A 14870-nucleotide genomic window follows, 5' to 3' on the forward strand; every position below is an offset into this window, starting at 1 on the left:
TCCCAAGAAATTCAAAATGATCACCCTGCAATCCATCCTCCCACTTCTAAGAAAAACCGCTTGGTTTGCAGTAATAGACCTCAAAGATGCATACTTTCATATTGCCATCAACAAATCCTTCCGCCACTTTCTACGTTTCAGCATAGGAGACAACGTCTACCAATTTCGGGTGCTCCCGTTCGGCCTATCGACAGCCCCGAGAGTTTTTACCAAATGCATGGCCGTAGTATGTGCACACCTCCGTCTACAAGGCATCGAGGTATACCCCTACCTCGACGATTGGTTGATCGTATCGGACTCCAAAACCGACCTCCACAACAGCATATCATACACTCTCACCCTCCTCAACAACCTGGGTCTCTGTATCAACCAAGAAAAGTCGGTTCTACAACCAACCCAATCGGTACAGTTCATAGGAGCCTATCTCCACGCACCTACAGCCAGAGCATATCTCCCTCGAGACCGAGCGCGCCTCCTCACGCACAAAGCACTTCAAGTGATGTCCGCTCCACGCTCCTCTGCCCATGCCATTCAACAACTTTTAGGCCACATGGCTTCCACTGTAGCCGTAGTCGAATGGGCCAGATTCCATATGAGACCACTACAACTATGGTTCATTCTTCACTACAACAAAGACTGCAATGCAAGACGTGTATTTCTCACTGTCCCTCACGACATCGTTCGCTCCCTACGCTGGTGGACCATCATAAACCACCTCCTAAAGGGCATTCCTTTCCAGCAGCCACCGCCTTCGAGAGTCCTCACAACCGATGCCTCCACCATAGGTTGGGGAGCCCACTGCGGCAATCTTCAAATCCAAGGCCGCTGGTCCTCACAAGACTCAAAACAACACATCAATTTCCTCGAACTTCAAGCCGTCAAAAAGGCCTTACTAGCCTTCGAGAACCATCTATCTCACCAACATGTTCAGATTGTTACAGACAACACTACAGTTCTCTGGCATATCAACAAGGAAGGAGGCACTCGCTCTCCCAACCTCGTCAACCTCACTCTCCGCCTCCTCGAATGGACGATCCCTCGAGGTATTCGCCTTACCGCTCTTCATATCGCAGGATCAAACAACGACCTGGCAGACACATTAAGCCGTCAGTTCCATCTCCAACACGAATGGAATCTCGCACAACCTGTATTAAACACCCTCTTTCGCACCTGGGGCCAACCTTCCATCGACCTCTTTGCCTCAGAGGAAAACAGCGTATGCCCTGCATACTGCTCCAGAGCAGGAATAGGTACCAATTCTATGGGAGACGCCTTTCTCCACACCTGGCAAGGCACCCTCTTCTATATATTTCCGCCATTTCCACTACTCCACAAAGTAGTCACCAAGATCATCCTAGACAACACAGACTGCATCCTCATCGCCCCTCGTTGGCCCAGACAAGCCTGGTTCTCTCCTCTCCTCAAAGCAGCGAGGGGAATATTCTACCCTCTACCACCAACAACAAACCTGCTGTCATGCAACAGAGGCCTCATCCATCACCCGGATATACAGACCCTCCATCTAACAGCATGGAGAATCCACCCTTAGAGACTACTATACCCTCAACAAATTTTTCACCGCAAATAAGGACCATCCTATCTGCAGCCATAAAGCCATCAACCACAAAGTCATACCAAAGGAAATGGGACTACTTTACCCAATTCGCACAACGCAACTCTTTTCAACCAAACACCTGCTCCATTCAACACATCCTAGGCTTCTTACATCACCTATACGACAAAGGTCTAAAATATACTTCTATCAGAGTATACCTAGCGGCTCTTTCCACATTCAGAGGAGAAATTAACAACAAGACTCTTTTCTCTACACCCATAATAAAACGGTTCATGAAGGGGCTAAAGAACCTCATTCCGCCCATCAAACCAATAACTCCAAGTTGGAGCCTCTCTGTAGTCCTCAATATACTCACTGCAAAACCTTTCGAACCTCTTGCAACAGCTCCTTTACATCTCTTAACATGGAAAACAGCCTTTCTAACAGCAATATCATCTGGAAGAAGGGCTAGCGAACTCTGTGCCTTGCGCATCGACCCTCCCTTCACTATCTTTCACAAAGATAAAGTGGTTCTCCGACCAGATCTAACCTTCCTTCCCAAGGTGGTTACTGATTTCCACATTAATCAGCCTATAGTGTTACCCACCTTTTTTCCTTCTCCATCTTCGGATTTAGAAAGGAGACTTCACTGTCTAGACGTACGTCGCGCCCTGGCATTTTACAAAGAAAGGACACAACAATTTAGAAAATCACAGAAACTCTTTATTTGTTATGGTGGAAAAGAGAAAGGTCAAAATGTCTCCATACAACGCCTCTCAGCTTGGATAACACATGCCATCAAACTTGCATACCAATTATCTAAGCTCGAGCTCCCACATGGGGTCAAAGCTCATTCCACTCGAAGCCTAGCCACATCCACAGCATTCGCCAAGGGAATCCCTCTAATCGACATTTGCAAGGCTGCTACGTGGTCACGACCACTGACTTTTGCCAGACATTACAACGTTGATACCAGGTCTCGCAATGACTCTTCTTTCGGCAGAGCAGTCCTCTCAGCAGTTCTACAATGACACCGACCCTCCACCGGTAAGTCATAGCTTGGTACTCGCCCATAGTGTGATGCACAGAGACCACGAAGAAGAAGAACAGGTTGCTTACCTGTAACCATGGTTCTTCGAGTGGTCATCTGTGCAGTCACACAACCCACCCACCATCCCCTCTTCGGTGTCTCTGATGCAGAAGAGGCCTGCCTTTCTCTCGGTTCATAACATGTCGCAAAGGAACTGAGGGTAAGGCGGGAACGCGCGGGACATGCGCAATGGATGGTGGGGGAGGGGTTCCCGCCTAAATAACGTTTTTTCTCAGCTACAAACCTTTCCGAGGCACAGGCTCGGCGCAAGCGCAGAGCCCATAGTGTGACTGCACAGATGACCACTCGAAGAACCATGGTTACAGGTAAGCAACCTGTTCCTCTAGATCTAATAAAGCACACAGGGGTAGAGGATCCAACTTAACTTTATTTTCTCGATCTGCGCAGAAAGGGGCGTTTAGTGATCATTCACAAAGCGAGCACAAACACCTCAGCATGTATCACACTTATATAGTCTCTAAATTCAAAAATACATTTACTTTTCCGTTGCCAGTGTACTTGCATCTCATTGGTTACAGATTGCACATGCGTACAAGCTCCAGTTTTAACCCTTCATGTGACTTAAGCAAGTAATGCTTGCAAAAGCTGTTTGTTGATTGACCTGTCTGGCGCCTGCATCAAACGCCATGAGGACCCTTCCCCGTTGCACGTCGCAAGCATAGACAATATGGCACATCAGCAAGCCAAAAATTCCTCCAGCACACATCATGCTGGACCAACCAACCTGCGGTGACTACCCTCCTTTCCCCGCTACCAGGAGCTAGCTGACTGTGTGCACCCACCTCTAAATGGCAATGATGCTCTTCACCTGATGTTGTTTGGGCTTGAGTGAGGAAGCCACCAGCATCTATGTGCCTGAATGTACACAGCTGCATTTTAGCAAGCTTGCTTGGGAGTGGAGGCAATTGTTTGCTCAGTGAGCAGCTACCTGCCTACCCATTGCACTGTTTTCAGCCTCCAGTTGATCTTGCCTAGGTATGGATTGGAGGGAGAGAGCCTTTGCTCACATCTCTAGTTTATCAAGGAGGAGGGAACTGAGTTGATCAAACAAGCAAAGCAATTTGTTTGTAGTTTCCTGCACTCCTAAGATACTGGAGAGTGGAAGGAGTGGGTAGAACGGACAAGGAAGCAGCCAGAGAGAGAGAGTATGAATATGGATCTCCCTGACTGAATATGGATCTCCTGGGTTTACACTCAAAGCTTTTTTAATGTCTCCTGTGGTGAATATAGCTGTGACTGGCATCAGGTTGACCACTCCCCAAGAAAAGGTAGCAGCAAACAGTGGAGTTATTTCTAACTTGGTTCTTACTATTACTCCAGAGCAAATAGAGCCCACTATCCCCATATTGAAGGTTGAATGTGTGTGGCTAAGAGAGAGTGGCTTACACTGCCGCTGCAATATAGTCCATATTAATAGTCTAGATAAGAGGTAGAGCTGAGACTGGTTTCAATTTCTAGTAATAAATCCCCCCCTCCCTCCCTCTTTCCCCCCCTCTCTCTCACACACACATGCTAACCTTTAGTTTGCAGCAAGGTCAGAGTTCTTAAATTGCCCCCTCAGAACCTCTTCCAGCCCACATCCAAGCCCTAAGTGTGTCCAAAGCTCCTTGAGCTTCTTTGACTTGCATGGAGATCTTTTACTTCAGAAAAAAGAGCTGAAGTTCTCTGGCAGCCCTAAAGTGAGAAAATACTCACTGAATTATTGGATGTTTACTTATGATAAAATCAACTATTTTTTAGTATTTAATATTCATTACAAATCCTGAGTTCTGCTTTTTTAAAATGTTTTTTTGCTTGACTACATATTTCATAGCTTTTTTATACTTGGAGTGAAGTACCCTTGAAAATCTGCAATATTTTCTCTGATGCTTTAAAATCAAGAGTATGCCTGCCTCATCAGACATAAAGCTCATCTGATTAGACCTGGACAAGAATCACTCATACCTTTAATATCAGCTTTTACATGCCAGACTTCTCTATATATACCGTAGAACGGGGGCACTGAGGGGTCCAATTGTTAAATCAAACATGGACCTATGTGTTAAACACATATTGAAAATAATAAAAAAATATGTCATTTTGGACAAGTGAGACCTGCAGCAAAATGTTGCAGCATGTTCCCACTCTCTAAGGCAGCCTTCCTCAACCTGGGGCACTCCAGATGTGTTGGACTGCATCTCCCAGAATGCCCCAGCCAGCAGCCAGCCTTCCTCAACCTGGGGCGCTCCAGATGTGTTGGACTATAACTACCAGAATGCCCAGCCAGCTCTGCTGGCTGGGGCATTCTGGGAGATGCAGTCCAACACATCTGGAGTGCCCCAGGTTGAGGAAGGCTGCTCTAAGGGGAATGGCCTTGCTCAAGATTCCAGCCAGCCTTGAACAGAAGCCCTTTTGTGCTGTTCAGGCCTCCGAAGGCTGAGGCCTTTCCAGATGGGGGAGGAATGAAATGCACATTCCCTGAAGCTTTTCTTTGCTGTACTACATTGTTCAGGATTCAGGCTGGGTGCTGGGTGCTTCCAGACAGAGTGCTCCTCCTAGTACTGCCAATCAAAAGGCATTATGCAACTATTCCATCTTCTTCCTTAAATGATATTTTCTGCTAAGAGAAAAGACAGAAAAAATGGTGAGAAAACACAGGGCAGTTCCAAATGGAAGACTATGTCCTCTAGCCTCTCTGTAAAATTCCATAAATAAAACAGGGTGATTGCAAAATTAAAGCCACATCTGGAAGCGCCTGAACATTTTACAGCTTTACAGAATCAAGAGAGAACATTTACTGGGGCATCTGAAGAGTGGGAGACCTTTCGTTCCTCCAAACAATCCCTGTATACTGCAGGGTGCTGGGAATGTTTCACCTCATGGCACACATCCCCACAAACCTAATCCCATTCTCCAAGATAAAGCTGTCAGGGTTCTTGAGCAGGCCAAATTCTTCTTCTTTTCCTCCCCAACTCCAGTTTCCACTTCCTCTACCTCCACTCCTTCAACTGCTGCCTCAACATTTCATGCTTCCTGGAAGCACGCAGGCCATTTTAGATTTTTTTTTATTTACAAACCATAATTTTAATTTACTTTTAATTTGCAAACTATATAGAGCCACTTTGAATTTGTAGAAACCACTATGTAATATTTGGCTGGCTCCATTTTACCTCCAAAGTGATAAACATGAGTTCACTAATAGAGAGAACAATTTTGATGTGGGAGATCCTTTCATTCCCAGGTCCTACTTCCCAGAAGTAGATTGAGTATATAGTCTTGGTTATGTCTTTCTTTGTCCTCCAGCTGTAAAATGGAAATGAGAATGCTTTGGCTGTCCAGGGCCAAAGAAGTAGCAGAGGTGCTGGTAGATGTGCCCTCTAAATGGGAATTTTCACCTTATTTTTCAACGTGTTTTCTCTACTCTGTGTTCCTCTATGCTGTTTGTTTATTGCTGTAGCTTTTGTTTCATTTTGTCCAAGTGCATATTCTTTTGCTGCCCAAATTTATTGATGCACATGTATATTGATGAAACACATCGCAAAAAAGCAACAACAACAACAAAAAACCCGATCTTGATGAGGATCCCATCAAGATTCCTTTTTGTGCTGGTTTTTTCAATGTGCATAAGCCTGGACAGAAAACAAATGTTGTGAATGTGTAGCAAAAGTTTAAGTTTAGCAGTCTTGAAACACCAAACGGCACTTCCTGGCAATCTTTCCCCATTGTGACTTGATTTGATTTGATTTTATGTATTATATTTATGTACCGCCCCATAGCCGAAGCTCTCTGGGCTGTTTACAAAAGTTAAAAAAGTGAACATTAAAAAGTATACAAAATTTAAAACCATCAAAAACATAAACAGTATAAAAACAACGGTATCCATTTAAAAAACAACAGTTCTGGGGTCCGTTAAAAAACAAACAAAGCGTTGTTAAATGCTGTTAAATGCCTGGGAAAAGAGGAAAGTCTTGACCTGGCGCTGAAAAGATAACAATGTTGGCGCCAGGGAAGCTTCATTGGGGAGAACATTCCATAATTGGGGGAGGGGGGGCACCAATAGACTGCATCTGTTTCATGGTGTATCATAGGATTGAGGGGCCATTCATATATAAGGTCTCCTCTGAGCAAAGGTTGCCAGCATGTGGCCCTACAGGTTTCATCAGCCCTAGCCAGCATAGCCAGTTGTGAGAGCTAATGGGAGTTGTAAGCGAAAACATCTGGTGAAACCCTAGATGCCCACCCTTAGAGGCAGCCCCTGCTACCCTGAACCAGTATCTCTGAGTGTCCACCTATGGGAACAGGCACAGGAGGACTGGAAGAAATTTGGGGTCCACCCATGTTGGAATGCCACTTCCCTCATGACGGCATCCATGATAAAAAAAATTATAAAGTATTTGCACATTTAAACATTCCATCTAAATAATCATACTTCTTTTTCTTTGACTGGAAATACTTTGTCATGTACGTTTAAACTACTTCAGAATCTTCTAAACCACTTCTTTCAGATCTTTTATGTACTTTTTGGATTCTTCTGTTGGACTTCATGTGAATACACCTTTTTAATTGCTTGTAATTCATGTTATAGTTATATACATGTAATTATTTTGACATTAATTTTTACATGAGAGGGAGATGGGAGAGCGGAGATCACACCATTGGCACAGCTGTGAGACCAGCTGCTTTTTGGCTTCTCTCTTGCCTGAACTCTCTGTTACAGCTGGTATTTTAAAAACAATTATTCAACTTAAAAATTGGTTCTTGAATTTGTTTACCCACACACACACACAACTGCCTCTTCCTTTCCCATCTCTTTTTCTTGTTGTCTATTAGAATATTAGCAAGTGGGGATTTGTGTTTTTTTAATCTATGTATATTGAATAAAAATATTTCTGTTAGTCTGAAAGGAATCAGTGTGGTAATTTTTCTAAATATGTTTTCCTGTTCAAAATTATTTTAAATATTTTTTTCTATCTCAAAATTACCTTTGTAACTAGAAATCACCTTTGTAACTGTTACTGCTAATAAACGGTGATTACTTGGTAAAATGTGATTTTGAGTTTATTCGTATTTGTTTATTCTGAATTACTTGATTTCCCATCCAGTTCCGTTCAAGAGATATTGACCTGATTATGTTGATTCTCAATTTACATTTCTTTACTATCTATGAAAAATATGTGACCAAAAAAGGTACCTAACAAGAAGAAAAGTATAGTTTTCCACTTTGAATGCCATTTGTTTTGGGTAGAAAGGTGGGGTATAAATCAAATAAATTACATAATTAACTGAAGGCAAAATCCGTGACTTAATATAAATATGCAATATTCACCCAGCAAATTTGTTCATGGATGATAACTCCCAAGCCCCATATAGGCTTTGATATTGCTGTAGTGTGATAATTCTTTCAGCATGTTTTTGGCACAGGATCTTGGTTGCAGTTGCACTAAATGTTTGGTTGGTATAGGGTGGATGGAGAAGGTGATTTTTTTCCAAAAAAAAAAAATCTGTTGAACATGCCAGCAAAAGCTGTGTAGGTGACAATGAAAGTTGATGAAGAGATGGCTCTAAAACTTATTTATTTTATTTCATTTAGATTTTCATACTCAACTTTCTGAGACATTGAAAGACAGACAGACAGGCTGGCAGCAGCTGGCTGAAACAAAGAACTCTCTAATACGTAAGGTTTTCATCTTGCTTCACCCTGTGTTCCCTATGAGCATTACTACCTGTGTGCTTCCAGCTGTGATTAGTCAACCTAAATATGTATAATGTTCATCCTTTATTGTGTATGAGTGTTTGTGTTTGTGTTTCTTATTTATTAGTCAGTGTTTACTGTTTAAATAATCAGTTTCTTCTTTAAAAGCATTGGTTTATGTATTGGATGGAGAGCTCGTTGCCAAGATGTAGTATTGAAAATGTGGGAGTTACAGGAACTGCTGTTGAAAATACAAATTGATTCAACTGAAATATGGAAGATTAGCTCTCTTTTATCCATGTTAAATAATATAGTCACAGAGTCTGTTGCCTGTCCTTTGAGCATCAAAGGACAAAGTTTGCTTATAGCGCATGCCCAACATATGCACTTTTAAATCCTAGGAGCTCTTTCAGATAACACACTCCTCTATGGCTAAACTTTTGGATTTATGTTTTAAAAGGATGTACATGAGTTGGCATCCATAGAGCTTTCCTGAAAAATACACTTAGAGCTTCAGTTCAAGTAACAATTTCTATATATATACCTCTGTGAGAAATGTTCCAAAAGCATCTTGGAAAATGGCCCTTGAAATGAAAGATATCTTAAATTAATTACCCTGGTAACCAAAATGATAAAATGTTAGGGTTTCATCATCCTAGGCTGATTCATATGTTACATTTTGGAAATCAATTCTTCAATGCAGAATTTTGTTGTCAATGACTCATATGTATAATTCAGGGACTTACTTGTGTGTGTGCATGTGTATGAGAGACCTATCCATTTCTAATTGCTACTTGTATGTTGTTGCTTGCAAACAAAAAACATGATTTATACATGTGAGTACTGTTTTAATGACCCTGCTTTGTAATAGGATTATGTTCCCAAATACAAAATATACATGATTTGTTATTTGGAAAGCATACTTCTCTGCCTCATTGCTCTGTTCTGTCATTACAGAATGTGGTAGTTAGATACTATTGGACTCCTTAACACTTGCTCCATACTAACAGCATGAGAATATCTTGCAAGTAGGCTCATGTCCAGGCTGTATTCACCCTGTGGTATGATTGTGTGAACCAGCGTATCCTTACAAGGACCATACATCCTGCAATTGATCAAGTTCTATTAATTTGTAAAAGTGTTGCTGAAATTGCAGCAGCCACAAATACAGCTCCAATGTGATTCACACAAATTTCCTTGTGAGTGTGGCCCCGCCACAAGTATATGCCACCCTTGCATATTCCACAGATGTTCATGTGGGGTCTGTCAACAATTAGGAACCCGGTCTGTTGTAATCTCTTAATCACGATAATTTATCAACAAGGATGGATATTTTAGAAGCATATTTCCAGTTGTGGACAATTGAAACTGTGCTTCAGCTCCAGGGTGCCTCCAGATTAAGATTCTGTGCATTTATCATTGTCCTGTAATATTTGTGACTTATTGTGTTATTATTTATTGTAAGTGTAAGAAGGAGGTTTTTTGGGGGGAGGGTAGACTACGTTAACAAAGAATACAAGCGATAAGGTAAAATATTCTCCTCCTCCTTTATGCTTGTTCGTGGGGAGCCACTTTTCCTAGGGCTAGTGAGCTAAGATCTTGTTATTTGTTCCACCTAAGTGCCCAGAATTGGTTTCAACCTATTCTGAGTCATAGATAAACTGCCTAAGATGTCAAGCATGAAACTTTTGAGGCTTTGTACATGAAAAACATGCATTCTTTCAATGAGCTACAGCCTCTCATAAAAACATAAGACCAAACGACTATCTAGCCCAGCATTCTGTTTCTCAATCAGATGCCTACAAGCAGTACAGGAGGGTAATAGACATTTCTCACAGTTGTTTCCCTGCAGCTGGTAATTCAGAAGCGTGCTACCCCTGAACAATACATTGTCCAAGAACCAATTAAAATGCTAAGAAAAAGCACATTATCAATCCTTCCTAGATCAAACTACCAGTTTGTTTTGACAAGGGAACAGTGGTATTCTGTAGCATTTCAGAATGCAGGTGGAGAATCACTTGATTGAATGTTCTCTCATATGGCACCTTGAAGAAGGATAAGAATTCTAAAAGAGGCTGTTTCCTAATGTGCAGGGAGTTAATGGCAAAAGGGGGTGTTCAAACATTAAATCACACTGTGGTCTGGGTCTGTATAATCCCTGAAGATGATACCATGTGTAGTTAAATAGTCTCTAAATTTGGGGTGGGGTACCTTTTTCAGGCTAAATTCTAATCTGGGAAAGGTCTTGGGGTCTATGGTAGGCAAAGTGGGTGCTGGCAAAAGCAGAGTATGCAGGCCCAAAATGTGGTTCTAACCAATTTTAAGCCTACTCAGAAGTAAGTAGGACAGGCTTCTACATGTTTCCTCAGAATTAAGCATGACCGAATCACTAATCACTTTCAAGTACCATCCCAAACATCAAGCTTCTATATGTTTACTCACAAGTAAGCATAAGCATCATATCTCCTCACATGTAAGCTGGACAAGCCTTTGCAAGCCTCAAAAGTGCATTTTTAATTAGCACCTGATAGGAGATAACAGCTTTTCACTGTTGAGTGCTGAGAAATTGAGACATTTTCATGCCCATCAAAGGAAATTCTTAGCTCTGATTAGCTGTTGATCAGAGATAAGAGCTTTTCCCTTAAGCTAGCAGGCAGGATAGGGAAGCCCTCAATGCCCTCACTGAGTTTTTAGTTGCTTATAGCCCTCGGTAAATCCGTAATAATAGCACCATGCAGCCTGAATGCTGCATGAATGTTTGCTTCTCTTGGTGAGAGGCTGTTAAAAACGAGTAGAGCAGATAAGACACCAATGGATAAGCAACAATTCTATTTAACATGAATGATATGGCTTTATGAGTCACTGTATTTGGTTTTGTCCATTTTATTACTTACCAGGGACTGTGATTTCTCTGTTTGTTCTGGTTGCAAATAACTTTCACAACTGCTATTACTGGTCTAGTTCGTATATTGTTCCAATCTAAACAAAATAACATCATTTGCTATGCTAAAAGTGAGTGGTCCTATTGCTCTGAAAACAGCACTGACGATAAACAAACTCTGAATATTTTGCTGCAGATTTAATTTTTATGTGTGATTATTTTTCCCCGCTGAAGTACATACATATAAAATGTATTTGTACGGGTATTCAAAGATAAGCCCCCTGACTTACTCATCTTTAATGATTGATGGGAACCATGTCTACATATATAACCTTATTAATGCAAAAGCTGAGTATTGTACCATGAAATAACACCACACTACATATAAAATGACACAGATGTGAGAATTGGCAATAGTATCAACGTTTCAGTACTAGTAATTCAGTGAAAGAATTACAGCTGAATCATGCATTTTGGTGCTGCCAATAGACAGATGGCAACAGTTCTTGTCCTCTGTCTGAGGACACATCCCTGTAATGGCTACAGTGTTTTTCAATAACACTTGAGGCAACATTAAAAAACAAAAAAACATACACGTTCATTTCACTAGATCTTAAGTGTGCCTTCCATGAGCAGAAGGGCTCCTTCTATTCATGGAAAGCTTTGGACCCAGTGAGTAAAGTTTCCCTCTGGTGGAAGGGAGGGAGGCCGTTTTCACCTATTTCTCCCTCCCACTGCAGCCCCCCTCCCCCACCATTCTGGAGAATCCCTCAATCCTGCAGAGAAGGCTTTTCAGAGACACCAGTGAATTCAGGGGAAAAGGGGGGAATAGGCAAGTGTTGCCTCCTGCTTCCTCCTGGCAGGAAGATCCTATGAGCAGGACTCTGCTCCCGGGATTGTCTTGTCAGCAGGAGTAAACTCAGGATTTAAACCAAAGTCTTCAACTTCTCTTTGTTGTGCTCTTTTGCTGTATCTCAGTTAACCAGGAAGCATTCCGATATATCAGGGCTAAGCAATCTTTGGGGGCCATGGGTGCACATGGCAATTTGAGAAACTGTCCTGGGCCCCACCAGAAAGTAGCTTCCATGGAAGGCATGGCAAAGGAAAAGTAACCTTCCCCAAAGACTGAGTACAAGGCAGAGGTGGAGTCTGTGCCCCAACCACTAAATAACTCGTTTGAACTTACTCTGCTGAATCACTTGAAAATAAGTACTGCATTCTGTCATCAGTTCATATAATTACATTTCAGGGATTCCAGTTGCCCAGTATTGTGTCTGCTGAATCAGTATAGCCCTCACCATATGGTGGTCCAAGTTATCCACAGCAATCACTGCTGTGTGTCTCTCTCATGTAAAGGCTTTCTGGATCAAAGCAGACATTACTTTAAAATCTGTATCTAGCAGCTATATCTCCTTTTTCATTTTTACTTGCAGAGTAAAATTGAAGGTGAAGAGAGAATCATAGAATCATAGAATAGCAGAGTTGGAAGGGGCCTACAAGGCCATCTAGTCCAACCCCCTGCTCATACATAGCTGCTACTTATGGATTTAAATCAATGTCTAACCTTCCTCTACAAACCAACGTACCACAAAAGCATAATAATTTATAGAATTTTCTACACTTAAAAAACAAAACAGAACTGCTTTTTCTTTGTCTAGTAATGTAATACTGGATACATTTAAAACCAGAGTTATATCCCCCCCCCTTTCCCTCAGATGTTTGGAGTGAAAATTTTCCTCAAACTTGCCCTTCTTACCCTTTTTGCCTGCTATTTATTACCTGTTCACTGCTGCTTCTATATCCAATCTGCAAGTTGCCATTTTGTCAAAAGGTGGTCCCAGCCAATTAGCAATCTTGCTGGTAGTTTAATGATGTCATGTCATCATAGTGCTAATCAGATTTGGCTATGTGATTATATCATAAAACCAAATCAGAGTGAAGGCAGTGCTTGCCCTCCTCATGGGCCTACACTACAATGATTGAAACAGTTGTACGCATTTCGTGGAGGATTAAGTTTTTAACGGAATGCATGCCATCCGATTTTGGCTCTACCCCTTTTTTTAAATTCATATATTTGATGCTGTTTTGGTAAGTAAGTTTAACAGTTCTGTGTAAATTATATTTTTATGCCATTAATAATTTTTATTGTGTAGATGTGTGGTTTTTTTTGTAGTTTTATATATGTTTTAAATGTCATGCAGCTGCATGTACTATATAGACATTTCCATTGTCTGTTTTTATTTTTTTCAGATGAGGTCCTGCCCATAGTCAGAGCAGAAAGCTTTTCTGTTGTGCTGCTGTTTCCATTGATGACTTTCACTGTTTGAAAATGGTTACACAAATTAAAGCTGCTTTGAATGTTTTAGAGTAATCTTTTAATTGGTTTTTAACAATATCTAAATTCATGAAGATATTGTAAAAACCAGTTAAAATGTTACAATAAGAATGTATAAAAGCCTATTAAAAACTTAATATTAATTAAGCCTAGTTTTAAAGCCACTGGGCATAATCTGCTGTGAGAGCTAGTATAGCATACTGTGAGCTAGGAAGTCCATTGTTCAAATCTTTCTCAGCCATAAATTCACTAGGTGGCCTTAGACAAGTTTAAGTACGACATCTGCAATGTGGAGACTAATAGCACTGGACTAACTTGAAAAAAATAGCTAAGAGAATGTGTGTGTGAAGCACTTAGAACATTATAAAAATGTTATAAGTTATTATACACCCTTAAGCTCTATTTATGACCAAAATACATGTTACTTTAAATTAGTGCTGGGCCGAATCTTACCCCCTATTTTTGGGAACTTTTGCTCTCCCTGTGAAAGAGGCATTGTTTTTTCTGCCTCTTTTGCAAGGAGGGGGAAATTCTGAGAATTTTCTCCTTGGGGAGGGGGACAGCATTTCCACATACTTTTTTTTAAATGTAGATACACTTTTTAAAGTGTAGCCTATTTTTTAGTTTTTCAAAAACAACAACACCCTCCTTCCCTAAGTATTTGGAGGAGCCTAGTAATTCTTAGTGAATGCCTATTGGAGACCATGTGACCTCTCCAGTAAGCATTCAGGAAGAACTCTTGGTCTCCTGAAAATGCTGGGGTGCTTTTTTAAAAAAGAAAAAAGACCCCTGAACAACTGTCACGTTTAAAAAGGTATGTGGAAACCCTAATTAAGGAGAACATTCTCATCTCTCCCAGCCTCTTTTGCCTGAGTTTTCATTTTTTTCCTCCCACTCTCACAAAATGCCAAAAATAGAATGGTCGAAATTTTCACACAGCTCTACTCTAAATTCATATTTAGCAGCTAGTCCTCCCTCCCCTCCGTTTTTACTCTAGAATGGGTGCAGCACTCCAGATCTTAAAAACCTCCTATGGTCCATGTTGGGGTCCTGATCTGGATTGGGGGCCCTGCACCTACTCTAGAGTGAAAATTAGAAGGAAAAAAATGAAGCTGATAGATACGGAATTAAAATGTCAAATGCCTGCTTCCTGTTGCTGGATGGCAACAGAGGAAGGAGTAGAGCTTGTGCATTTGTCCCTGTTCTCTTTCATTGTGTGAATAATTTGAATGCCCTGGTAGGTCTCATGTGCTACCAATTATATCTATTACTGCACCATTTAATGTACAACTACAAACGGCATTTCAATTTTAATTT

The 14870-nt window shown here is 41.2% G+C and overlaps 1 protein-coding gene across 3 annotated transcripts in view; it reads left to right on the forward strand.

The window, feature by feature from the left end:
- The window catches only part of LOC134394813 (teneurin-2), a 626553-nt gene that overhangs the window by 89642 nt on the left and 522041 nt on the right, over positions 1 to 14870 (forward strand). For 2 of the 3 annotated variants that reach the window (XM_063120558.1, XM_063120559.1), the window contains exon 2: positions 8236 to 8319. The exons of the other annotated variant lie outside the window; for it this stretch is intronic. In XM_063120558.1, the coding sequence (XP_062976628.1) occupies positions 8236 to 8319 (84 nt within the window). The remainder of the gene's footprint in view (positions 1 to 8235; positions 8320 to 14870) is intronic. 3 annotated transcript variants of the gene reach the window in all.

This window comes from Elgaria multicarinata, chromosome 3 (assembly GCF_023053635.1).
Source record: "Elgaria multicarinata webbii isolate HBS135686 ecotype San Diego chromosome 3, rElgMul1.1.pri, whole genome shotgun sequence".
Taxonomy (NCBI): domain Eukaryota; kingdom Metazoa; phylum Chordata; class Lepidosauria; order Squamata; family Anguidae; genus Elgaria; species Elgaria multicarinata.